We start from the raw sequence: 25807 nt of genomic DNA, 5'->3' as shown, positions 1-25807 counted from the left end.
TCACAGCAGTGTGAAATGGAGCTGTACTGTCTCTTATAAGGAGTGTGTTATTCACAGCAGTGTGAAATGGAGCGGTACTGTCTCTTATAAGGAGCGTGTTATTCACAGCAGTGTGAAATGGAGCAGTACTGTCTCTTATAAGGAGTGTGTTATTCACAGCAGTGTGAAATGGAGCGGTACTGTCTCTATAGGAGTGTGTCATTCACAGCAGTGTGAAATGGAGCAGTACTGTCTCTGTAGGAGTGTGTCATTCACAGCAGTGTGAAATGGAGCAGTACTGTCTCTTATAAGGAGTGTGTTATTCACAGCAGTGTGAAATGGAGCAGTACTGTCTCCTATAATGAGCGTGTTATTCACAGCAGTAAGCACTAGGTACTCAGAGCAATTCCTTACCCTGAGGCTTTTAAAAGGTCATTTTCCATTTACCGTATTTTGTTCATTTTTATTCATTTCAGCGTGATACAAAAGTGTTGCAAAGCATCAGTTTATGAAAACTGCTGTCAGAACAAAACTGAATTAACTATCTGCCTTTGCTTAGCAATGAAAAATATACTGTGTGCACAATACATGTTAAAACAACAACAACAATAAACACAGTATAAAAATGCACTAAGGGCTGGATTCACAATCCTGACCTTCTCTGTTGCTGACGTCTCTCATCTAAAAAAATAAGAAAATAAATACAGTATTTGTAAACCATGTGAAGAAGCACATACATGAAAATCTCATCACCTCGATTTTTCTTTAAATTGAAATGCCCAGTATTTACCCGTTTTCTCCCACATTTGGAATGCCCAATTTGATTGCTAACCTAGGCAGCTACCCACAAACCACCTGGGGCACTTTAGCCAATTGATTATACTGTATGGTGGAGAGCGCTGTTGCCTGGTGAGATGAACTAATCCCAGCCAACTGGCAAATGCAAATGCAGCCACTAGATTGTCAACTACAATACTAGATACAACCAAGATTCAAAACAGTGAGCTCTGGATCAAATGACTAACCATGCAGTAGTGTCTTTACTAGGTGAGCCACTGCAGACCCCCAGCTAACCTTTTCTCATTAACTTCAATGTAGAAGCACTGGTAACCAGTCCTTACCTCTAACTGATATTCCACAGTTTCATATTTCTTCCCAGTATAGTAACTTTTGACCTCTTTTTTGCAGCAACTGGGATGAACGTAGTTTGCAAGGAGGAAGTCAACCACGATTATTGTCTGAAAGGTACGTAGAGGAAAATGACCTTCATGAGATCCACACTGATTTTAAACTGTGAATGCACTTTATACACAAAGACAGGGACGTATTAGCAGAATACATTGCAAATGTTTTAGACTCACCACACCGAAGTAGGAGAGTGTGGATCCAATGTATGTAATCAGCTTAATTAGATTGAATTTTCCAGCCTTTTGAAAAAAAAAAAAAAAATGTAAATGTTTATTATAATAATAAGTCTTTCATTGTGTCAGGACTCTAAACTAGGTTGAAAGTTTGAATGGGAAGGGGGGCTCACATTAAAACTGTCCGTCCTGAAGGAATCATCTTGAGCAGAGCAGTGACCTGTTTGAAGGACTGAAAGCTAATTAATAAATCCTATTCTGAATGCAATGCTCTTGGTTACATTTCAAAATAGTGGTTATGAAAGAACCATACTTTTTTTCACAGGACAGGTGTACTTGTTTCAGTGTACATAGTCATGTGATAAATTGGTTTAATTTGATATGCACTAAACAGAGTTCAAACTAAGAGTCTTAATCACCTTTCCAGTCACCATGACATCAAACCGGACTCCATACACCTTGAACAATGTGCGCTCTTCCACTCCGTTCTGTTTATAGTATCTTGCAAACCTGTAAATAAAGACCAGCAGATTGTTCTCTGGTATACAGTCCTGCCTGCCATACCCACAGGAATTATCAAGATGCAAATCCGTATCTATTATGGTTTCGTTCAATTCGCAGCAGTACAGCTGCAATTCAGCAAAGCTGAAATAAAAGGGATGATTTAACGGCATAATGTTGTTGCAAAGCGAGTGCGCTGTTATCCAGCTGCATCCCCTCACTGCCAGAATTAGGAGGTTTAAACTGGAACGCAACAGTTCCTGTGCCTGCCACGGGATGGCGCTCCAGCTCTAAGGCATTGTCACACTTTGAAACAACCAAGACAAATGGCAAAAAGCTTTCACTGTGGCTGACAACTCAAGCCTACCAGTCAACAGTAAGCAATACCACCATCGCCAGCTCTAGCTAACAGTATATTAGACACTGGAAGCATACCCCTTCCCTCTAATACAAGACTGTACTCCTGCTCTGACCTGAAGCTGAAGCCAGGGAATAGGGTCTTCTTGTCGTTTTTCTCGTCCAGTCTTCGAAAGCTGTACTCCGGGACACACTTGTGAAGCAGCCAATCCAGGTCACATTCCCAGTTAATCTGTATTGCTATCACTCCTCCCTGTAATTCAAGTGGAAGTACGATCACCCTCACAAACATGACCATGAGGTATAAGAGCATGTACAGAATAGGATAGAGCAATGGCAATGACTGACATGTGAACAGACAGAGACACCTCCATATAGCCCCACAATGTCATACTCCCAAAAGCATGTGCTGAATAATGTGAATACCATGTTTCATTCTGGTTTGATAAGAGATTGTCCAGATATGTGTAAAAATGTAAGTGAGACATATGGAGGGCAGCAGTGTGGAGTAGTGGTTAGGGCTCTGGACTCCTGACCGGAGGGTCGTGGGTTCAATCCCTGGTAGGGGACACTGCTGCTGTACCCTTGAGCAAGGCACTTTACCTAGATTGCTCCAGTAAAAACCCAACTGTATAAATGGGTAATTGTATGTAAAAAAATAAATAAATTGTAAGTCGCCCTGGATAAGGGCGTCTGCTAAGAAATAAATAATAATAATACGGAGGTACGACTGCCTACACTGTATTCCCATTGCTGGGGATTCCTCTGCGAGGGATAGCAATGGGAATTTAAATGTAAAGACCATCAAATACAATTCCCTGCTGAAATATGATGCAGAATATTTAGTGCTTCTAGTTTTAAGGATACAAGATCCCCCACCTTTAACCTGTAGAGAAATAGATCAAATAAAAGTTATTGCAGATACTCAATTTATATTAAGAAACACATTTGTAGTTTAAATCAAGGATAATATAATTAATTTAAACAAATCAGACGCACTGCGCTCAGCACAGCTGCAAGGTATGCTGGAACACTTGGAACACTGCTGACACAAAGAGATTGCAAAAACAAGGTTCCGCTTCACAGCATGTTTAGGCAAGATACATAAGACAAGCATTTGAGAAGCATTCAAGAGGATCCTCCATGAACACACACCAGCGTTGTGTCGGATGCTCTCCCAGAGATTAGAGAACTCATTACTCATTCATTTCTGCTAATAACTAGAAGCCTGTAACAGGGGAAGTCTGTGCTGACTATCTGGCGCATGCGTGTTTCTGCAGGAAGAGGGCAGAAGTTTCGTAAGATTCGCCTGTCAGTCATGGCGATGACACAGAGAGGTGGGGAAGAGGGTGTGTTGGCTTTCCCTCTCTCTAAGTGGCTGAGAGGCGGGCCTTGGGGGATTGCTCGGCCCATAAGAACTGCGCTTGGTTGTGCATTCGGGTGGCCATGACAGAGGAAGCCCAGGGATGCTAGCTGAGGTGGTGAGCGTACACAAACACCAGGCAGGAACGCCAGTGGTAGAAGCAAGAAAAATAAAATCAGGCAAGCACGGCTGAGGAAGACAGCCAGCCTTAAACAAACCATTTATTAAAATCTCTGGTTACGTACCCGAGGGGACGTGTGTAGTGATAGGGGAACCTTGGCCACCCCAGTGTATAGTGCACAGCGAAGCGTAGGAAGGAGACCCGAGCTGGCCAGCATAGTGGCAGTGGGGGCAGTGCATAAGCAGCACTTTCGTTTTGTAGTTTTATTACTGTGTTTTATTTTCCTTTTGCATTTCGCCTTTGGTTTTCATTATTATTTTTGAGCACCTGTGCGTGCGCCTGCCTATACCTGTGTTGGTAACCTGTAGTCCTGATTACCGTTGCCGGTATACAGGCCACAGACAACAGCGCCCTCTGCGGGCTAAAATAAATACAAAAGAAAAGAAATAAAACTGGGCACCTGGGCGGTGTTTTCAAGTACAATCTTTGGTCTCCCGTGTCAGTGAATACCCTCACCCTTTCACAAAGCCACATTAATACTGATTAAGCTGCAGGAGTGTGACACTTGATTACTGGAATCAATAAAGGAAACAGGTTCAGTTCTGCTTCAATCCTTGTTGTGTGCACTCCTGCACACACAGATACAGACAGGATGTAGTTTCCTTACACCTGCATCACTCTATGATCCAAACAAGCATACTCTTCAGCACAAGAACAGGGGCACAGCAAGAAAATGAATAAGCATACTCTTCAGCACAAGAACAGAGACACAGTAAGAACATGAATAAGCATACTCTTCAGCACAAGAACAGGGGCACAGTAAGAACATGAATAAGCATACTCTTCAGCACAAGAACAGAGGCACAGTAAGAAAATGAATAAGCATACTCTTCAGCACAAGAACAGGGGCACAGTAAGAAAATGAATAAGCATACTCTTCAGCACAAGAACAGAGGCACAGTAAGAAAATGAATAAGCATACTCTTCAGCACAAGAACAGAGACACAGTAAGAAAATGAATAAGCATACTCTTCAGCACAAGAACAGGGGCACAGTAAGAAGCAAGACAATGATCTCTCCTTTGAATTGCCTTCTGTTTTGTTTTCTCATTTCTCTACAATGAAATGTAGACGGTTGCAATTGGCAGCCCTGACCCTGGGAACAGAAGACCTCTTGTGTGATTCTATGAAAAGAAAAGAACCAGGAATTAACCTTAACAGCCATTTCTGTGAAATTCTCCCCGGCTTCTTGGACAATATTTCCCAGGCGGAATATCGGGCAGTATGGGTCCGTCTTTCGGTTAAACATACACTGTTTTAGATAGGTTTCGTTCATATCCGGCAAGATGTTTCTCCTGTGAAAAATAAATAAATAAAATAAATTAATTAATAAATGAATATAAAGGTGACATTATATTACTACAGTAAATTAGCTTGTAATCTAGAGCCTTACTTTGTGTAATTGAAGTTAATGAATCCAATTTTGTTTTTAATAAAGACGGTGAAGTTTTCTGCTGATTCCAAAACAGCAGGCCTAGGTAGAAAAAAGAATAACATTATTTACTGAGAATCATCTTTCATGCCCTTTGAGCCTTTATTATTAGGCAAACACTGACGAGTGGCTCCCATAGCCTATGCCTTTTATCATGTATTTTATAAGAAAGTGTAACATTATAAATATAAGCCATTAGGCACATCTGATTTGATCCCATCAGTGAACCCCTGACCATGCCATCCAGTTGACTCCTGTGCTATCTGTATGTACTCAGTTCTTAATCAAGCAGCAGAGCTCTCTAGTGGACTCACTCAGAAAGAATCAGATTTTTTCAATAAATATATATATATATATATATATATATATATATATATATATATATATATATATATATTTTAGTATAATTTTAATTATTTTACCCCTGATTTTCTCCCCAATTTAGAATGCCCAACCATTTTTTCCCCTCACCGCAGAAATTCCCCACACAGCTGCTCAGTTGAACTGAAGGTTCAGCGAGTGTCCTCCGATCCCATGACCGAGCCAGTTTCCTTTTCTACACCCAGGAACTAGAGAGAGGATGTCAGGGAACTACCGGCCTCTGGAGGACAAAGGCCAGCCCTGCAGGTGTCTGCCGAGCTCGCTAGGCGTCTGGCCAGGAGGGTCCTGTGTAGCATGATGATGAGAAACAGTGTGCCGGGTTTGCCTCCCTAACCTGCAGGAGCACCAGAGCCACTGTGACACTCCCTCTGGAAACATCGCACAGCCAGGACCCGGACCTGTGCTCCTCTGACTATATGACTCACCTGCACATCACACACTGTGCTTGTACCAGCAACATCACACAGCCAGGACCCGGACCTATGCTCCCCTGACTATATGACTCAATCACACAGCCAGGACCCAGACCTGTGCTCCCCTGACTATATGACTCACCTGCACATCACACACTGTGCTTGTACCAGCAACATCACACAGCCAGGACCCGGACCTATGCTCCCCTGACTATATGACTCAATCACACAGCCAGGACCCGGACCTGTGCTCCCCTGACTATATGACTCACCTGCACATCACACACTGTGCTTGTACCAGCAACATCACACAGCTAGGACCCGGACCTATGCTCCCCTGACTATATGACTCAATCACACAGCCAGGACCCGGACCTGTGCTCCCCTGACTATATGACTCACCTGCACATCACACACTGTGCTTGTACCAGGTGAGCCACTCTTGGACCCCCCTCAGAAACTGTATTCTAACTAAAATACAGACACCCCGTCAATTTACCAGACTATAGTATAGGGTGGTGCAAGCAGTCTGGTAAAGTGATTTTTTTGGGATAATAAACCCACATTCTGAAAGCAACCCATCCAGAGAGCTATACACACAAGACGTTACGACTAACTGAAATTAGGAACAGATAGTATATATAACATGTGATGTAACTTAAAAAAGAATGGTGAGTAAGTAGATTCAAGAAACTGCACAGAGTCCTTTTCTTCAGTCAGTTGTTAGGTTTATTGAAATATGCAGGGAGCCTGGTCCCAGGTACAGGACACAGAATACTCGTTCTTACAATTGTTGCATGACATTAAATACCCTTCTGCATAGGTGTCTCTCTCCTCCTCTTTCTCTGACACTTAACCAATAGAAAAGGTACAACTCATTATCCTGTTGCCATATATTCCATTTTGTGTGAGTGTGTGTATGTGTGTGTGTGTGTGTGTGATCTAGTGTGAAGATCTCTGAACTCAGTGCTTTCTTCAGACCCTGGTGTCACAAAGGTCCATACATCTGTTTTTTGTCATCTTCCTTGTTCCTATCTCTCCGATTTGCCTAAGACCCTTTGATCCCAGTTTCATTATCTCTTTTTGGCTCTTCGGTCCCCCTTGAAAACTAGCTTTATGACCCCAGTGGATTCCCCGAAGGGCAAGCTTCTTTCATGTCAGGGCTGGAGATCAAAGGACTTGTTTATACAGCCGTGTGCTGCTGGCCAGCCATTTGCTTTGACACAAAATAATCTTAACTTCTCTACCATATTGCAGCCTTCATCTATCACAGCAGTGCTTGCATTTTTGGAACTAACAGTTTTTTTCTATCCAATGTTAAATCACTTTTCAGAAAAATAACATGAATACAGCCGTCATTCCTCATGCGTAGCAAACTGCTATTCAATACTTGTTCCATGTTTTCCAACAACATGCTTAACTAAAGGCAATAACTTTTGAGTTTGTACAAAACGTACACACACTGTGATCTATAACACACATACTTGGAAGCATTCCTCATTCCCTCGATCGGACACCAGGCAAACACCTCACAGGTTTTTACTGATGAGTTAAATTCAACACATTGGCCAGTCGGATCCCCTGAGGATAAAAAAAATAAATATTCTAAGCTTTAAAATCAGTTTTACTAAGCTTTTTCACCACTATATTTTCTTCCTTTGAAAGGTCTCTAATGGTACTACTTGAATGATCTAAAAAGTGGCAGATTCACATACTCAACTATCTGATGTACTAAGATGTTTACTAAGATAGGTAAGTTAAGGAAACAATGATATAGGTGGGTATAGGAGCAGTGAAACTGGTTGGAAAATGTAGATTGTTTTAAAACCTTACCTTTAATCATACCTTTAAGCCAGGCTCGTTTGGATGTAACTAACATTTAGAACACTGTGTATCTGGGAGTATTCCACTGTTTAATTTAACAATGGAATTGTGACAGGATGAAAAACCCTCACTTGTAAATCGTGTTTATTTGGGTTGAATTTTATTTTCTTAGTCTGTTTTGTACCAGTACTTGTTTTCATTTGGTGGTTCAAGGCCACCCAGGGACGATGCTTTCTGCATTTCTTAATCACATTAGAAAATGGCATTGTTATTATTTGTTATTATTAGACCGTCGCCCCCAACTGGCAAGCTCTACTTCATATGATACAATGACTGGGCAACAACGAGGTGTTCCATTAACAATACAAACTAACTTGAGACAGCCAAGTCGTTAAAGCATACCTTAAGTGTGTCATGTGATACAAAAGCAAGTTTTGGCATTTTTGCATTGCCAATAAAAAAAATAAAATCTATTGGACAATCTGAATTCATATCAAGCTGCGATGTAGCCTATGAGAATCAATTGCCCAATTCAAGGGGAATTAGCTCAAATGGTAGAGCGCTCGCTTAGCATGCGAGAAGTAGCGGGATCGATGCCCGCTTTCTCCAAATAGTTTTAATGTATCTGCGTATTTAGTCCCAACGCATTATGGAGATAAATGCATGTGTGACAATTCTTTGTACAAGAGGGCCGCCCTACATGTGTGTTTTAAAGCAAAGTCTCCTAATTTGTAATATTCCCCAGACTGAAAAACTGCAGTGCGCCCTCCATCGTATGCCTTCCGAGAAGCACAAAGGGAGATTTTTTTTTTTTTAGCAATTGAAGAGATTGTGTTAATTGAGAATAAATATAAATGGTTTGAAGTTTGCTTTCATTTGTAACGTGTTTGTAATTAAATGTTTTTGTGGTTCCCTTTTACCAATCATTGTTCTGTATACTAGCTATTGTTGCATGTCCATGATTTTGGTACTCAGCTTCCCATATGGTCTAGCGGTTAGGATTCCTGGTTTTCACCCAGGCGGCCCGGGTTCGACTCCCGGTAAGGGAACGTCTTTGTTATTGTCATTTTGTTACAGAACTGTGGTCATGTGTAATGTGTTTTCATTATGATAATAAAGCTACAGTTACTTGAAATTATATATATATATATATATATATATATATATATACAGAATGATGCAAATGTATTTGACTCTATTCACATCCCCTTACATTTTAAATCCTCCACCGGTTGGGTGCCTCTCAACTCAGATTAAGGTTCCAGATGGATGAGACCGGTCATTTTTAAATACATGTAATTTGATTTTTGTATTGGTTTTATTTGTATTGAGGCAGGGAGGCTGCAGTTGTTTCTAAGCGACAATGAATCTGGAATAACATTCTTAGGGTTCGTGTCATACGACTTTGTCTCATCAAAGCTGTTTCTGGTGACGTTCAGTGGATTATATTTGGAATCTTTGGTTCTGTCGTTCAGTATTTTCTCAGATGACAAATTAATAGCTCAGTTGGTTACAGTGAAAGAAAAGTGCACCAGTCAGCCCGGCTAGGTCAGTCGATAAAGCATGAGATTCTTAATCTCTGGGTCGTGGGTTCGAGCCCCATGGTGGACATCCTTTTTAAATACAAATTGAAGATGTTTCTTCGAGACAATGGAGCAATGTCTGATTCTGTTCACATTGTATACAGTATTGCAACAAAATTACTTATTGGTCATTGTCATATAGCAATTGCTATTGTAAAATGCGTGCATCGTTTATATCTATAACGATATTGAAATAAATAATCTTACTTTTTTGGGTTGGCTTCAATCTGTTTCTTTTTTTACACTTGTCATAACATCATTCATGGAGTAACAGTTGGTATGTGCGTAATAAACCCAATCGGGCCTTGATACAATAGACAACCCTAGTCTGTGCTGAAATAAATAATGCAGATTTTTACTATAATGGCCAAGTTGTCTAAGGCGTCAGACTCAAGGACTCTGTGTTTCCAAAGAATTGTGTGTTCTGATATCCAAATGGAGATGTGGGTTTAAATCCCACTTCTGACAGTTTCATTTTCACTTATTTTTAAAAGGAATAAATGTGTTCATTTTACTATAAAAGATTGTTTCAAGGAAATCAACAGCTGATGCCAAACTCTTGTCAGCACTCAATACCATTTTAGAAGTTGATTTGCTATTTGATTGGTTTCCACACTGTTTAGCTGTTCTTTTCCCACCCAGCTGTTATATTAATCAGGCAGGCTATTTCCACGGCCAGCACGAAGCGCCAGCAAACATAAGAGCCTCAACAAAAGAGCCGGGAGTCTAGCTGTGGGAATGCAGCGAGGGGAGGCCTGCCTCGAGACGCTGTTCGAATAGATCCTAACCTAACAGCGCACTGGAAGATGCCATCTACTAGTCAGGTCTGTACCCTCCACCGCACCGCTCCCACTGTGCCTATTTGTCTTACCTGTCCTGCTATGACTGTCTCTCACATCCCTGTTCTGTCCTCTCGTCCTCGTCCTCTGCCCTCTCTCCGCTGCTGCTCCTCCAACCCCTCTAACCTCATCCCTCTGCCTCTCCCCTCCTCCCGCACACTCTCTGGTGCACTCTGGAACTGTCACTCTTCTGCTAACAAAGCTGATTTCATCTCTGCCTTTGCCTCCCACCTCTCTCTCGATTTCCTTGCTCTCACTGAAACCTGGCTGTCCCCTGATAACACTGTAACTCCTGCTGCCCTGTCCTCTCTCTACGTCCTGTCCCATACCCGGCATCTCACTGGACAGGGAGGTGGGACTGGTATTCTCCTCTCACCCTCCTTACTCTTTTCGGTCCACTCCGACCTCTCCTCACTTGCCTTCAAACAAGCCTCTATCACTCCCCTCCTCAAAAAACACCCTCGACCCCACCTCCCTCCAGAGCTACCATCCTGTCTCCCTCCTACCCTTCTTCTCCAAAACCCTTGAGCGGGCTGTACACCGCCAGCTCTCTGCTTTCCTGTCCAGCCACTCTCTGCTCGACCCTCTCCAATCTGGCTTCCGCTCTGCTCACTCCACTGAAACCGCCCTCCTGTCTGTCACCAACTCACTAAACTCTGCCCTAGCTGCCTCTCTGTCTTCTGTCCTAATTCTCCTCGACCTCTCTGCTGCCTTTGACACTGTCGATCACTCAATTCTACTATCCTCTCTCGCTGACCTGGGAATCTCTGGCACTGTTCTGGCCTGGTTCTCCCCTAACTCTCCAACTGCACTTACCAAGTAACCTGACGTGGAGCAACTTCCACACCTCACCCTCTCACAACAGGAGTCCCCCAAGGGTCAGTCTTGGGTCCTCTCCTTTTCTCTCTCTACACCTGCTCCCTGGGCCCCCTCATCGCATCCTATGGTTTCTCATACCATTTCTATGCTGATGATGCTCAGATTCTCTCTAAATCTGACCTCCTTTTCTTTCCCTCCTCCTCCTCCTCTGATCTCTCTATCTCCATTCCTCTGGAATCTACCAAACTCTCTCCCTCCTCCTCAGCTAAGAAACTCGGAGTCACCCTGGACCCCTGCCTCTCTTATTACCAGCACATCTCCACTCAGGCACTCACTTGCCGATTCTTCTTGAGCAACATATGAAGAATCCGACCCTTCCTCACCAACTACGCCACTCAGCTCCTGGTCCAGTCCCTGGTACTCTCCCACCTAGACAACTTCAACTCCCTCCTGGCTGGCCTCCCTGCGTCCACCACCTGTCCGCTCCAGCTCATCCAAAACTCCGCTGCTCGCCTGGTGTTCTCTCTGCCTCGCTCGTAAGGTACTGCACACAGGCAATACATTTCTCCCCCCTTCCTTTAAATATTGGTTAATTGTAGGCTGTAGTTTTTTTTTTTTTTAACATCACTGAGTCCCTTGTCCCTGTGCAACCACAATGTAGAAACATATAGAGAATGTATGGGAATGGACAATAAACATCAATGCTGTTTCTCTTAAAGCGTGTTTATTTATTTCTAATACTGGACCCTGTCTTAATACTGTATTAAATTCTGAATATGAATATAGCTGAATTATTAATTGTAGATAATACTTAGAATACCAGATACATATTTAGCATTAAAAAGAGCAGTGCGGTATATTGTAATGATGCTCCAGTCAGTCTGCCCGGACTGCACCTGAACCATCTTAAAAACACGAAGCTTCTAATAAGATAATTTATAAAAGTTAGTAAAGAATTGCGCTAATATAACGAAGATAAATTTGAACTCCTAGCTGGAGCAACGAGAGAGGGTGAGAGGGCGGGGCAGAGAAGGAGGGGGAGACGCTGCTAGGCAACCGGCTCGTGAACATTCCACTCAGCTGAGCAGAGACCGTTAGGATTTAAAAATGCGAACGTTCCGAGCGGCGTTAGGCGCTTCGTTAAATTAACACACCGTTGCTGGCATTTTAATTTTAAAAATAACCATATTTTAAATACTCAAATAGCACTGTATTAAAAAAAAAATACTTCAGTTCCAGACCGTTTTCCAACAAATAAAAAGAAGTGCGTATTCATAATAAGTATATTTGTTATGATATTAAGACTAAACAAATGTGCTTCAGTTTGGTGTATAATTTATTTATTTATTAAATGTTGTAGCATTTCTTTTTTAATATTGTATTGTTTTCACAAAATAACATCCATACATTATCAGTTCATCTGCTAGAGTAATCAAATCACAAATATTACTCGTCAGTAATTCATACATAGACACGCTGTGGTAACTTCAAGAAGTTAAAATGTAAGGCTGGATTAAAGTTTAACCAAATAAATAAGTAAATACATTAATAACGACATGAAACAAAAATACGTTTTGGTAGCTCATACGTAGGCTTATTTAAATTACAAAATGCGACCTGTTTTAGAAATTGATTTATATACTACCTGCCATTTAAATCTAAATTATATTTAAAACTGTTTGAGGGGCAGACTAGCATAGATGATTTCTAAAATCCATTAATATGTTAAACTATAACACCACATTAGCACTCTGAGAAATATAGAAATTATTCATTTGTAAAGAATTAGCTGTGAGATTATTTAGATAAATAATCAGAATTATGGATGCATGGATTTTTGATTAAATATAACCACATGTATTTTTCTTTCATGTTGTAATTTATTTATTAATTTCATTTTAACCTCTTGCTGGTGCCACGGCTTGTCTCTGTATCAATTCACTGATATCTGAGGTTTTGTTTAGTACACACTAGCAGGTGATCTGATAATCTTATTGATGTTATTTTGTGAAAACAATAACACGTTAATACTGTGCTACAAAAAATGACTCGCCGTGTTGTAACTTGTGCGGGTGATGTCATGGGTTGTCATGGCAGCGCCGATCATCACGGGAGAGGTTATCAGTGGTTGTCGGAGAAACGCTGGAGTTCCGCTGGCTTCCGAGGTATCCAACCCGAATATCTAAATCAATACAGTGACAACAAAGTAATGTGACATATAAACCTAATGACTACATTAATGAAGCAGTAATACACGACAGGGTGTGTGTGTTATCATGAGGTAATATCACCACGCCTTGGGTGCGTTGGGAGGCACTAGACGAAGTCGAGTTCTTCAACCACCCAGGAAGTGGTGATATATCTCATGATAACACACACACCCTGGAGTGTATTATTGCTATTATTAAATGGGTCTAGGAGTGTGTTGTTGTTGACAAATAAAGACTTTAAACCTTATTTTAATCATTTTTATTTGTGTCACCACTGAGAGAAGTAGTTCTACAGTAACTAAAAATGGTTAGATTAACAATTAAACATTTGATTTTAAACCGTTTTGATTAATATTTTCTTTTTCGGGGCTTCGCTAATAGTTTCTTGTTCATTCTTTGTAGATATTGATCTGGATCATTGTTTCAACGTGTATGTCTGGGTTTTGTCCAGTAGATGGTGCTGCTGTTGTGATGTTTTGTTTAGCAGAATGCAGTTCACGTACCGTGTTACAAACGGGACGGCGCTGCACAGAGCGGTACAAACTGTGCAATTAAAATCTCCGGTAGTACTACAGACGGGCCGCCGATAATCATCTCTGATTAACCCAACATGAATATAAATACAAACCCAGTCTGTTTCAAAGAGCACTCAGAGTGACGGCGCCGGAGAGTCTGCGAGCAGGTTTAATAATATGAATGTGCCTGCACAAGAGTCTCAGATCAAACTCAGCGTCCTCTATATAATATAAACACATTACACAAGGGGTTGCCGGCGGGTGTAGTGAATTCAGTTCCAATAACTCAGCTCTCTCTCTCTCTCTATATATATATATATATAGTCCTCCTGTTTTACCAAACAGCTCAAAGAATGGAACTTCTGGTTAGGACTGGTGCACGGATCTAAAGATTCCCCACATCGGGTGTACCGGTTTGTTATGGAACGTGTTTCGTAAAATGAGTTTAACCAGTAACAGACTATATAAAACACAGTCAAAACAAACATGAAGAGAACATGTTGCCAAGTAGTGGTTTGTTTAACTAGTTCCTCAGTAAAATGAGACTCATGTGTACACACAGTATTAAAAACTGAAAAGCTAAACTAATACCTTACTTGGAGCTCTCACCAGGGACCACTTCCAGTAAAAGACGTATAAACCGCAGTGAACAAAATGAAAACTTGCATTCATAACAGAACAAAAAAAAAAACAAAAAAAAAAACGACAACCCATAAAAATCTACACACTTTCTGTGATGCTAGAACATGATTAATTATATATATTAATAATTTCACCCTAAAAACTTTGCATACTGAAGGTAGCATATCAAAAGCAAGAAGTAATATATAAATAAGGTTACAGCTCCATGGAGGAGGAAAGTCTTTGCCCCCGTGTTCACAATGAATTAATGTGGCTTCCGCTCTGCTCACTCCACTGAAACCGCCCTTCTGTCTGTCACCAACTCACTTAAGTGTGCCCGAGCTGCCTCTCTCTCCTCTGTCCTAATTCTCCTCGACCTCTCTGCTGCCTTTGACACTGTTGATCACTCTATTCTACTATCATCTCTTGCTGACCTGGGGATCTCTGGCACTGCTCTGGCCTGGTTCTCCTCCTACCTCTCCAACCGCACTTACCAGGTAACCTGGCGTGGAGCAACCTCCACACCTCACCCTCTCTTGACTGGAGTCCCCCAAGGGTCAGTCTTGGGTCCTCTCCTGTTCTCTCTCTACACCCGCTCCCTGGGCCCCCTCATCGCATCCTATGGTTTCTCATACCATTTCTATGCTGATGATGCTCAGATTTTCCTCTCCTTCCCCACCTCTGACTCCACCATCTCCTCCCGTATCTCTACCTGTCTGTCTGCTATTTCCTCCTGGATGCACTCACATCACCTCAAACTCAACCTCTCTAAATCTGACCTCCTTTTCTTTCCCTCCTCCTCCCCCTCCTCTGATCTCTCTATCTCTGTTCCTCTGGAATCTACCACACTCTCTCCCTCTTCCTCAGCTAAGAACCTTGGAGTCACCCTGGACCCCTGCCTCTCTTATTCCCAGCACATCTCCACTCTGGCACGCACTTGCAGATTCTTCCTGAGCAACATCCGAAGAATCCGACCCTTCCTCACCAACTATGCTACCCAGCTCCTGGTCCAGGCCCTGGTACTCTCCCGCCTAGACTACTGCAACTCCCTCCTGGCTGGCCTCCCTGCGTCCACCACCCGTCCGCTCCAGCTCATCCAGAACTCTGCTGCTCGCCTGGTGTTCTCTCTACCTCGCTTCGCCCACGCTACTCCACTACTCCGCTCGCTCCACTGGCTCCCGATCACCGCTCGCATCCAGTTCAAGACTCTTGTACTAGCCTACAGATGCCTTGATCAGACTGCACCCAGCTACCTCCAGACCCTCATCTCTCCCTACACCCCCACTCGACCTCTCCGCTCCGCCTGCACTAGAAGACTGGCTCTACCTCCGCTACGCTCCCCTGCCTCCCGAGCCCGCTCCTTCTCCACCCTTGCTCCGCAGTGGTGGAACGACCTTCCTACAGATGTCAGGACTGCCCAGTCCCTGACCACATTCCGGCGCCTCCTTAAGACTCACCTCTTCAAACAGCACCTGTAGAACTCCTCTGTTGTATCCTGGGACACTATCACCCTTCATTTAAATATGCTTTATTTTGCTCTTATCTGCCCCCTATTTTACTGCATTTAATCCTGTACCTCAGAATATTGTAATCTGCCAAGTGTTTAATCTGTAGTATTTTGTACTTAATCATATCCTGATGTAACTATCACTACTTAATCATATCCTGATGTAACTTTCACTATTATCTGCTGTATTATTGAATTGTGGTTTGTCACACTTGAGAATTATTGTATTTCTTGTTCTTATTGTATGACTTATATTGTAACACTTGAATGTATTTGTATTTGCTTGCGATTGTAAGTCGCCCTGGATAAGGGCGTCTGCTAAGAAATAAATAATAATAATAATAATGAAGGGTCCTTGAATAACACTCCATATTGAGAATGGCCTGATCAGGAAACAAGCAAAGCATTCAATGCAGTAAGAGGAGAGAATCCCATTAACATGGCCATTCTGACACAAATATATATAATCTGTGAAAAAAAAAAAAAAAAAAAACACACACAATCCAAACAGCCTTTACAAGCAAGATTTTTATTTATCAATACACACTTTTGGGCATTTTCCAAAAATATACAACTCCAGCTACAAAGACAACCACTGAACACACACCCATTGCAGCTCCAAGAAGGGACCACACATTGAATTGGCCTGTAAGAGAAGAAAGAAATAGTTAGTGGAATATAAAGAGATTTTACTTGAACTGTAATTGTGGTCACAACATGCATATTACCGCTTCTAGGCATAAAGTGAAGGGATCCATCTCTCTTCAGCTCAATTGGGCCAGAAGACACAAATGCCTTTACTGCACCACCATCCATCCCTTCAGCACTGCGACCTACAGGAGGAATTAGGAGGAGTCAATCAAAACAAATGGACAAACATGCATGCAAAATGTCCCCCCCTCCCCCCAACAGACAGAGCTCTTACCAAGCCTCTGTTTCCCTGGAATGCACCGTCTGCTACAGAGGCTGTCTGATGGCCGGTTTGAATCACATATCACAACACTGCAGTGGAAGTAAATCTGAAAGACAGTACACATTGTCAAGTAAAACTAGCATCAATAGATCAGGCAGGACCATCATCCAATGAGGATTACTGAATTGAAAAACAAATATATTGCATCATAGCAAGTGTTTCTTGCAAATGTGCAGTTATATGTTTTCATTCCAACTCACTAAAGATTTGAGCACAGTGACCATTTGCTGCTTGCAAAGCAATCCAAACCATGCATTGTGGTACAAGATCCCCATCCCAACACTCCACTTTACCTGTCCTTTCAGTGCATCCCGGCCGCTTGTGAAGGAAAACATTTTCACTTCAAACCTCTTCAGATGGGAAGGGAACAGCACTCTTGCATTGCTGGAGACTGGGTGAAAGATGGTCAAGTACTCATCTGCAGAGTTCTCACAGCTAGAAAGAGAAAGTAGGTCAGGAGCACATCAGCCACAACTCCAATTCCTAGGTTTTGTAGCAGCAATATCATATTCCAGCATCTTACCTGTCCACAACAACATCCCACTTGGGAGAGCTATTCCTGTCAGCAGAATAGGTTGCCCAGCAGTTCTCCAAAAACAATTCAGCCTGTGGATCCCTGCTGTACAGGAGCTCTACCTCAAAATACAAGGGTCTTCGCAAGTACTTCACAACAGGGTAATCCTGAGCTCCATAGAAGTCGTTGTAGGTTGAATCTGCAGAGATGCAAGGGAGAATTTTATAGGTGGAAACACGCTACTAGAGCATCTATATTATTTCAATTGCCAAGTCCTACCCAATGCAAGCCGCATGATGACCGCAAGGTCCCCCAAGCCAGGCTGGACTACAGGTGCAGGATTATTCTGGTACAAGAACTGTACTACCTTGGTGTCATTGACCAGATAGTGACAGGCAACTCTCAACCTGGAAAGAGGAGATGGGGTTAGTAGAGTTTCAGCCTCAACCACAAGGATACTCAATTTGATTGCAATCCTTACCGGTAAGATGTGAACAGCACTTCATTCTCATAAGTCAGGAGGTTGTTGTCAAACTGGAAGAGAAATCAAAGACCCAGGTTGCAATGAGCTTGTAGATTTAGTATGGAGCTGCATACCAAGTTGCAGACTAGCTAATATGGTACTCGGGATCATCCCCAGCTGTGTAATAATGTAGTACCAATTTCACAATTTAAAAATAAAACAAAATTGGTAATGAATATTGCAATTTCATAATTGAACACTTTTTTGGGACCTCATGATTGTTACAGTTAGTATGATGCCACAAGTCTGTCTACAGAAACTGCTAGACCAATACAGTATTGTTTTAGTAACCAATAGGAGGGCAACAGCAGTTATTTTGGATTTGTTGCAAATACACAGCTGGTGACTCGAGCTGCAATTGGTATCAACTCATGTATTAGTTTAGTCCCGGCCTCACCACGGGATCCCCAGTAAGTACGCTCCTTTCAGTTCACTGCAATTGACCCAAAAGGTCTCTAGGCAGCACATGCAATGCCATAACCAAGAGTCATGTCATGTGTCACAACACCTTTGTCAACTGGACAAGCAGTTCAATACAAAGGTGGCATCCTTCAGGATGTCCACAATTCATGCAAGTAACTCAGCGGATAGAAACACAGGTCACCATGGCTCCCTAGATTGATCCAGGGGTGTTGTGGCCAACTTGCCAATATGTTGAACCTCCTCAAAATATGGTTTTAAATGTGTCAATACTAACCCTTCTAGTTGTGCCACAGGAGTTGACATTGAAGTAGAAAACCGCATTGATAGCATCAGACTGAAGAGGCCGGCAATTTGGATCCCTTAGAGTTAGTTGACTTGGAGACAAGCTGGGGACAGATTCCACTTTCACAGCAAGAGCTGCCATAGTGCCATTGGTGAAGCAGTCTGAAACACAGCATTTGGAGCCAGGTTAAGGAAACAGATTATAGCTTCAATACCACTTCATGCAGCCTTGTGCCAATCTCAAAAGCAGCTATTTGAAAGAATGCTTTGTTCGCAGGAGAGTTACCAATCATCTTTGTAGGGAAACTGCAGGACAGGGAGAAGTCAGCCACCACAACCATGGTCCCAATATCCTTCAAGGTCAAGTCAAGTCTGCTTCTGATGCCTGAAGAACTGATCACCTACAGGAGACAATACATCAGGTCAGTAATGTGTTGAACCCAAAACAGCTAAACTCATTTTAAAGTTTCATCACTTACTTCATATGTGGCATCAACTGAATTGTATGGGACAGTCATCCAGAAATTGGTAGAGTTGGCATTATACTTGTACAGGGCAAGCAGATTTCCACCAAGCTCTCTTGAGCCCACAAAAGGAATCCAGTTGCGACCCATGTTGCCATATGTTACCATGGTATAGAATGCAGCACCATCACAGTAGCCAGTTACTGTAGGAGGAACTGCAAGAGGAAGAGCAGTTGTCAGGGCAATGGACTGGATTGGTTAGATAAGGGTAGTTGTAGACCAAATAGTCAGGCACTTACTGATGTCTTTGAGAATGGCTTCGACTACAGCAGGATGAGTAAAGGGTGTATTCTCTGGCACTATATTCAGCAAGTAGGTCAGGGGCAGAATGTAGGTTCTGGTGTCTGGAGGAGTTACCTGAAAGAAAAAACAAAGATTTGTAGGATTAAACCCAAAGTCAGACTGCAAGCAAGTGTTTTCAAAAAGACAATTGGATGGTTGAACAGGTGGGATGTTACCTTTTGCTTCACATTGGGGTCCTCAAATGGCACCTGGAGGGTGTAGGTCTTGGATCCATTGGGAAAGACATGCTCCTGGACATTATAACCTTTTAGGTTGGCTTCTGGCACAGTTAACGTCTCTGGACCAACTATAATTTTGACCAGCTCCACATCAGGCAGGAATGTCCCCAGGGTCACATTGAACACTCTGGCTTTAGGAACAGTGTCTGAAATGAAAGCATGCAGTTAAAATGGATATGAAGTGGAGCACTGCAACAAATCCCTTTGATTTACTGCATGTGGACAAGTTCTACATACTGTTTGTGACAACTGGTGGCCGAGGCATGAAAGGAGTGGTTATTGGATGAAGTACTGTGTACTTGGTCTTCTCAGGCCCATCTTGCCAGGTATGCTCCAGCATTGGTTCAATAGAGTAAGAGATCACATAGGTGTTGTCCAATACATGGCTCTGAAAGCACAGAAGCATCTTAGGAAGCAAGCTTTAAAATGAGAAGGATTTAGAAGATGTTGAACTTCTACATACCTTGTAATATCCACCATCAGCTCCCACAGGAATTTTTACAGTGATTAGCTGGGGACCGACATCCAGTTTATAATCTCTATTATGAATCGTTGCAGGGTCAAGCTTGCGGCCATCAACTCCCATTTGAACATCAAGGGTAGTAATTTGTGGTGTCGGAACAAGAGGAGGTAGAACACGGGGAACATTCCATGTAATCATCTGTTCTGTAAAGGCTGTTCCATCTGACAGAAAGGAACACCATAGACTTGGTATAGAAAATTCATACATAAACCTAGAACAGTTCTTGAGCACCGTTGCCCTCCATAAGCTTACTCACCAGTAGGACATGTAACTGCAGTGTCCACCATCATGACCATCCATCTTTGCTTATAAAAGGTGGTTGATCTTAGCACAGCCATTGGTACAGTTTGGATCTGTTGGAGGGGAGGGGGAACTTTTACTAAAACAAAAGCAAGACTAAATCTACCTTCATAGTCTGGATATACTGCACTAGACAACAATGAAGCCTAGACTACTTACCACCTGAGGCTGGCTTTCTGTGGAGTTGTATGCAGCTCTAACCAGAATTCGAGTTGGTGTAGTGTTTATGCCATAGCCATTTGTCATGGCCTGAGCAACAGTCATGGTTGTCTTTCTATTTGCTGGGAGATGGAACAATTTTCCAGATGCTGTTGTCCGCAGCAGTTGCCTAGCAGGAGAAAATCTCATTAGATTAGGGAGTTTGAACACAAAGCATCCCCAGTCTAAAAGGATTTGTCATAACAGACGTCATGTTTAATAAACAGGAACTAAAACTGAAAGTTGAAAGTTTAATGACACATCACTGAAACCGTTCTAGGGTCAGCGGGAATCTAAGGGAACAGAGAAAATCCTCAAATACAACTTCGTTTACAGCCATTCATTTGTACTGGACCTTAATACATCAGTGTACCAAACTAAGACACCTAAATTGCTCCTATGCAGCAGTCCTCAAAAGGTAAATCAGGACACATTTATCATGAAGGATTTATAGCCCTGCACATATGAAGCCACTACCTCAGTGGTTGAAATACAAGGCTTACACCGACAAGAAAGGGTTAATTTCGCCAATCAATTTCTATCAAAGCAATCACAGAATACATGCATGCAAAGCCAATGCCTTAAATGTCACACAATTTGTATATGGCCACCCAATTGGGAGACAGGTTAAAGTTAAGGGGGCCGTTCGATTTTGCTTCCTCTAGACGAGACAGTAGAGTAGACTTCAACAGGGCAGCAGTGTGGAGTAGTGGTTAGGAGGGTTGTGGGTTCAATCCCCAGTGGGGGACACTGCTGTTGTACCCTTGAGCAAGGTACTTTACCTAGATTGCTCCAGTAAAAACCCAACTGTATAAATGGGTAATTGTATGTAAAATAATGTGATATCTGTATAATGTGAAATAATGTATAATGTGATATCTTGTAACAATTGTAAGTCGCCCTGGATAAGGGCGTCTAAGAAATAAATAATAATAATAGGCAAGACCAAGGGGACATGAATGAAGCAAATGCAAAGTCACATGATTCTACCTCAGGGAATGCAAGGGACCAATCAGGATCATCTTGAACAAAGTTTGGCTCAATAAGTGGCACCCCTCTTCTCACAGAAACCTAAAGAGAATTCACATTAGTCATGAGTGAAGCACTTCTGTAGTGACAATTAAATACCAACCCAACAAGTTATACTGAACAGCATTATCACATCCTGACAGCCCTTACCTCCATGTAGTTTCTTTCACACAGAATCTCCCTCTCTGCCCATGGAGAATAGCGGCATGTCATGCTCTGAACATAGGAGGAAGCTGAAGTCATAGCACTGTTTGAGAAGACACTGATTTGTACTGTCAGCTTGTAGGTCTCATCATTCTGGAAACAAAGGCTAAAGTTAGTCCCAGCATGTCACCATTAGAAACAAGTTTACAAGAAATAAAATGATGACTCACTGTGTTCTGAGCAAAGCAGCTCAGCACAGAAGCAAGGAACTTGGCATTTCCCAAGAAGTCAACAGTTAAGCTATATCCACACTGTGCAGCCAGTCTTGGAGAGAGGGGCACAAGCGCCCCCTTATTGTCTATGGAAAAGAAATTCAGATGGCCTTTTAAGAAACCGTACATGTGATCAAACAAGGTAGAGATATAACAAAGTGAACACCCCCACCGCCCTGTCGCATCTACTTATTGAAATTGTCATAACTATTTATATTAGTAGAATTATACGGTCGTTCAGAACAGTAGGTTTAGAGTAAATGATGTCTATTTCTGCGCACTTGCAGTCAACAAATCAGACTAAGGTTGTAGCAGCACAGGTCTATTTAGTGCAATCAGCAACATGCTTTTAAAGCCAACAAGAAACTTTCATACCCTGCATCTTACAAAAACAAAACCTGGTTGCTGCCATACAGCGCAGGAGTACTCTGTACTTAATTCACGTCATTACATTACGGGTCAACAGGCTTTGTACATCAAAAGCTTTCCATTCAAGAAAAATGATCACTCACCAATCACATTGATGCGAAAATACTTTCCAACAAAAGACTTCTCCAACATCATCATCATAACACTCCCTTGACATTCTGTCCTCACCGAGCCTGCACAACACAACGATACTTGAAAACACACAACCGGCAAATAAACAGGAAGCTAAAAGGACAGCTCTGCTGAAGCGACCGTTATCGTACCTAGAGGGGGGGTTCTGCGTCCAAACTTCAGTGACTAACACTGCTAACAGCAATGTTATTCTGCATTGGAAAAAAAAACACGCTAGTGAGAAGCACACAATAAAATGAACGTTTCTAAAGTAGAGAAAAGATCAACAATTACCCAAATCTAAGACAACACGGCATCATTAACTCCAAGGCAGCCCCGACCGTGAACTTCTTTCACCGTTATAAAGAAACAATAATAAAAACAAACCCTTCAGTAGCTGAGTTTGGTGTTCCTTAGTGCGCAATGGGTTTATAAAGAGGTTCAGGTGCTAATGGGAGCTGATTAGCTGCAATTGATGCACGCACCTCTTTCATATTAGTCCTCTGATTGTCAGTCAGTACGTTAATTAAAATAAATAATAATAATAATAATAATAATAATAATAATAATAATAATAATAATAATAATAATAATAATAACCCATTTAGAAGATTGTACTTTGAATTGAAGTTTGGCAGAAGTACGTGCGGATCAAACTGCACTGTCACCTACAAGGACTGTCTGATTAAAGGCTCAGCTATGGAGGCATGTAGTAAACAAACCCCAATGAATAATAAAAAGCAGGCCGCGCAAATGAAGAAACACATTTATATCATGCAGGAATCCAGGCAGATGTGTTGCCTGCGCCAGTTTGAGGGGACGAGAATGACAGCTCGAGTTCTGATGTTAACATCCACAAGTCAATTACCCATTTTTACAATTTCACCAGACTGACATTTAGGCTAAGCAGATATTAATGTAGACAATTTATTTGAGGCCACTTGATTTAAGAAACAGTGCAAAGCATCTCTTTAGCATGTCAGATTTGCCATGACAGGGGCAGTCCCGGGGAATAGAATGACCAAGTGGCAAATGGAAAGCACAGCGCTTAACCTGAAATACAACGCGCAGTATTGATTTAGAACAGACTAAACACAAATCGGATGGCGTGCTGGAAATTTGAATTGTAATCAATTTATTTAAGATTTCAATTTCCCATTTCAATTTTTGAGCTTAATTACATTCATTATTTTATGTATAATTATTCAATTACTGTGTTGAGCATTTTCAATTTGGCATATTATCTTCGAGTGTTGAGCTTTGTCTATTTGACAGCTGTTATTTCAATTCAAATGTTGAACTTTGTCGTTGATGTTTGACGCTCCGGCTTTTGCAGTTCACATTTTTGTTACATTCCACCTCTCATAGGTTTGAACACAAACGGTTTTATTTATGAAATTGTCAGATTGTTTCTTGTGTATCCAGCGCTCATCTGAACTAACTGGTTCAGTGGTGTGTTCCCGTGAATAGACAGCACATGTCTGAGGGGGGGTGTTCTGTTCAGCTGTGCATTTCTGTGCGCCCCCCAGCCCGGCCAGCTCTCCCTCCCACCCGATCTGCAATCTTGGGAATATCTTCGTAGGTTTGACAAATCATAGCCCGTGTCTCTACCAAGAATTGACCAGGAGCGAGCCAATCAGATTTCGCAGATCTACCAAGAATGAAGTGACGGAATTATCCAATCAGATCTCGTAGAACTCCCAAGAATCCTGCGCGTTCTCAACGGCGGGAGATTATTGAATCGTGAAGACTTTTGGTTTATTTCGAAATACAATCATCTGAAGGGAAGAATTTTATTACACTATTATTTTAATTGTCACTAGTACTGTACGTATAGTAAGTAAAAAATTTAAAAATGCCAATAATAATATATGTTCGTATTACAAATGTCAGCTGTAGAAATGCGCGGATAGTAAACTCTATGTTTTGTAATATTATCAATAAAAATACACGATTGACATTTTTACAATAGGTGTCAGTTCTGAGTGTTAAAAAATGTAATTTTTACGACAGCTAGAAACTTGTTTGAGGGACTGTTTTATCCAAAGCGCAATTATATTTAATATATTTGTCCGTTATAATGATACTGTAATACTTGTATCCGGGACAACAGAAATCGTACCATGGTAAAATAAATAGTACCATATAGTACCGTGGTGTAGTGTTGCATTATACTGTAGATACCAGGATACTTCTTAGAAATAAAAAGTACAATCGTATTATCATGGTGGTACTGCATTATAGTACCAGAATAGTGCATTGTACATTGATAGGATAGGATACACTGTGTTTTTCTATCATTTATTTTTAATTATGTATCCATGAACGTTATAGTACTGTATTTAACTTCAGGTTTTTAAGTTTAATTTAGTTTTCATTGAAAAATGATCTTGTTTTGAAAGCAATACTTAAAAAACGTGAACATGGGTACTCCATGCTTTTAAAAAAAAATAATCTCTCTTTTTCAACAATAAGTCCCTTTTCTCATTGTATAGTAGTGTTTATTTGTTTTCACCCAGTGAACCCCTTTTTGATTTCTTGTTGTTTTGTGTAGAAACCTTTTATTTGGCCATTGTGACTATTTTGTGTTTAGGCTATTTGTTTAATTGAAGTCTTTTGTTTAACTGCAACCTTGCTATTCTGTCACAAATGCTCTTTTTTCAGGTTCAGATGGAACCCTTGTTTAGATGAAAGGCTGATGGCAGCTCAACCTGACTGATACAAAGTAATCCATAAGCTGGTATCGCCCCAGAAGGTTCAACCAAGTAAGTTCGAATTTGAATCAATGCTTATAAAAATAATGATCTTCACATTATAACTACTTTATAGGTCTCCCTTTCAGTGCTAATTTCAGTATCTATTACAATGCATTTTTATAACTGATGGTGTAATTTGAACTTGGGTGCTATATAATGAATGTTCTAGTATACACATATCAAATACTGGCATTATTATATTTGGAGGAAAACAGTCAGTTGATATAAATGATATGTGGTCCAGTTACCATACCAGGTACCTATTGCTGTTGTTTTTCAGCTCTGATGACTGGTGCTGAACTGAGCAACCAAGAACTCCAGAAAAATCGTACCTTCTTACACTGGACCATGCAAATACACAGGTACAGTGAACTTGTTAAAGGATTGTCAGTATTACCAT

At 41.5% G+C, this 25807-nt stretch overlaps 2 protein-coding genes and 1 non-coding gene across 3 annotated transcripts; 1 reads left to right on the top strand and 2 right to left on the bottom strand.

Moving 5' to 3' along the window:
* Positions 1-430: 430 nt before the first annotated feature.
* LOC131705259 (P2X purinoceptor 7-like) lies at positions 431-7572 on the bottom strand. Its single transcript, XM_059007642.1, has 8 exons — positions 7452-7572; positions 5135-5215; positions 4895-5036; positions 2315-2451; positions 1760-1850; positions 1341-1406; positions 1101-1217; positions 431-660 (listed from the first exon to the last, which is right to left on the bottom strand). Exons 1-8 carry the CDS (start codon positions 7466-7468, stop codon positions 610-612), a joined length of 702 nt encoding a protein of 233 aa, XP_058863625.1. The 5' UTR covers positions 7469-7572; the 3' UTR covers positions 431-609.
* Positions 7573-8768: 1196 nt separating this feature from the next.
* On the top strand, positions 8769-8840 carry trnae-uuc (transfer RNA glutamic acid (anticodon UUC)). Its single transcript has one exon. It is a non-coding gene; the product is annotated as a tRNA-Glu (tRNA).
* Positions 8841-16595: 7755 nt separating this feature from the next.
* LOC117965239 (uncharacterized) lies at positions 16596-23039 on the bottom strand. The gene is made up of 18 exons (XM_059007376.1): positions 22946-23039; positions 22804-22863; positions 22624-22713; positions 22070-22197; positions 21846-21992; positions 21657-21737; positions 20628-20796; positions 20425-20521; positions 20109-20329; positions 19883-20033; positions 19583-19791; positions 19364-19481; positions 19080-19279; positions 18887-19001; positions 18593-18762; positions 17854-17906; positions 17658-17779; positions 16596-16618 (listed from the first exon to the last, which is right to left on the bottom strand). Exons 6-18 carry the CDS (start codon positions 21686-21688, stop codon positions 16596-16598), a joined length of 1680 nt encoding a protein of 559 aa, XP_058863359.1. The 5' UTR covers positions 21689-21737; positions 21846-21992; positions 22070-22197; positions 22624-22713; positions 22804-22863; positions 22946-23039.
* Between the last annotated feature and the right edge of the window lie 2768 nt (positions 23040-25807).

Source organism: Acipenser ruthenus, chromosome 35 (assembly GCF_902713425.1).
Source record: "Acipenser ruthenus chromosome 35, fAciRut3.2 maternal haplotype, whole genome shotgun sequence".
NCBI classification, from domain to species: domain Eukaryota; kingdom Metazoa; phylum Chordata; class Actinopteri; order Acipenseriformes; family Acipenseridae; genus Acipenser; species Acipenser ruthenus.
Note: the sequence above shows the minus strand (reverse complement) of the source record. Positions and strands in the feature narration are given on the sequence as shown.

Excerpts from the sequence above, each read along its gene's own strand:
- LOC117965239 (XM_059007376.1), bottom strand. The coding sequence starts at position 21,688 with ATGATCCTGATTGGTCCCTTGCATTCCCTGAG. Across the intron at positions 20,330-20,424 it reads TGCAGTTACATGTCCTACTG|ATGGAACAGCCTTTACAGAA; the intron begins GTGAGTAAGCTT and ends CCTTTCTGTCAG. Across the intron at positions 18,763-18,886 it reads TTTCCCTACAAAGATGATTG|ACTGCTTCACCAATGGCACT; the intron begins GTAACTCTCCTG and ends GCTGTGTTTCAG.
- LOC131705259 (XM_059007642.1), bottom strand. Across the intron at positions 5,037-5,134 it reads ATTAACTTCAATTACACAAA|GAGAAACATCTTGCCGGATA; the intron begins GTAAGGCTCTAG and ends TATTTTTCACAG. Across the intron at positions 661-1,100 it reads CTGTGGAATATCAGTTAGAG|ATGAGAGACGTCAGCAACAG; the intron begins GTAAGGACTGGT and ends TTATTTTTTTAG.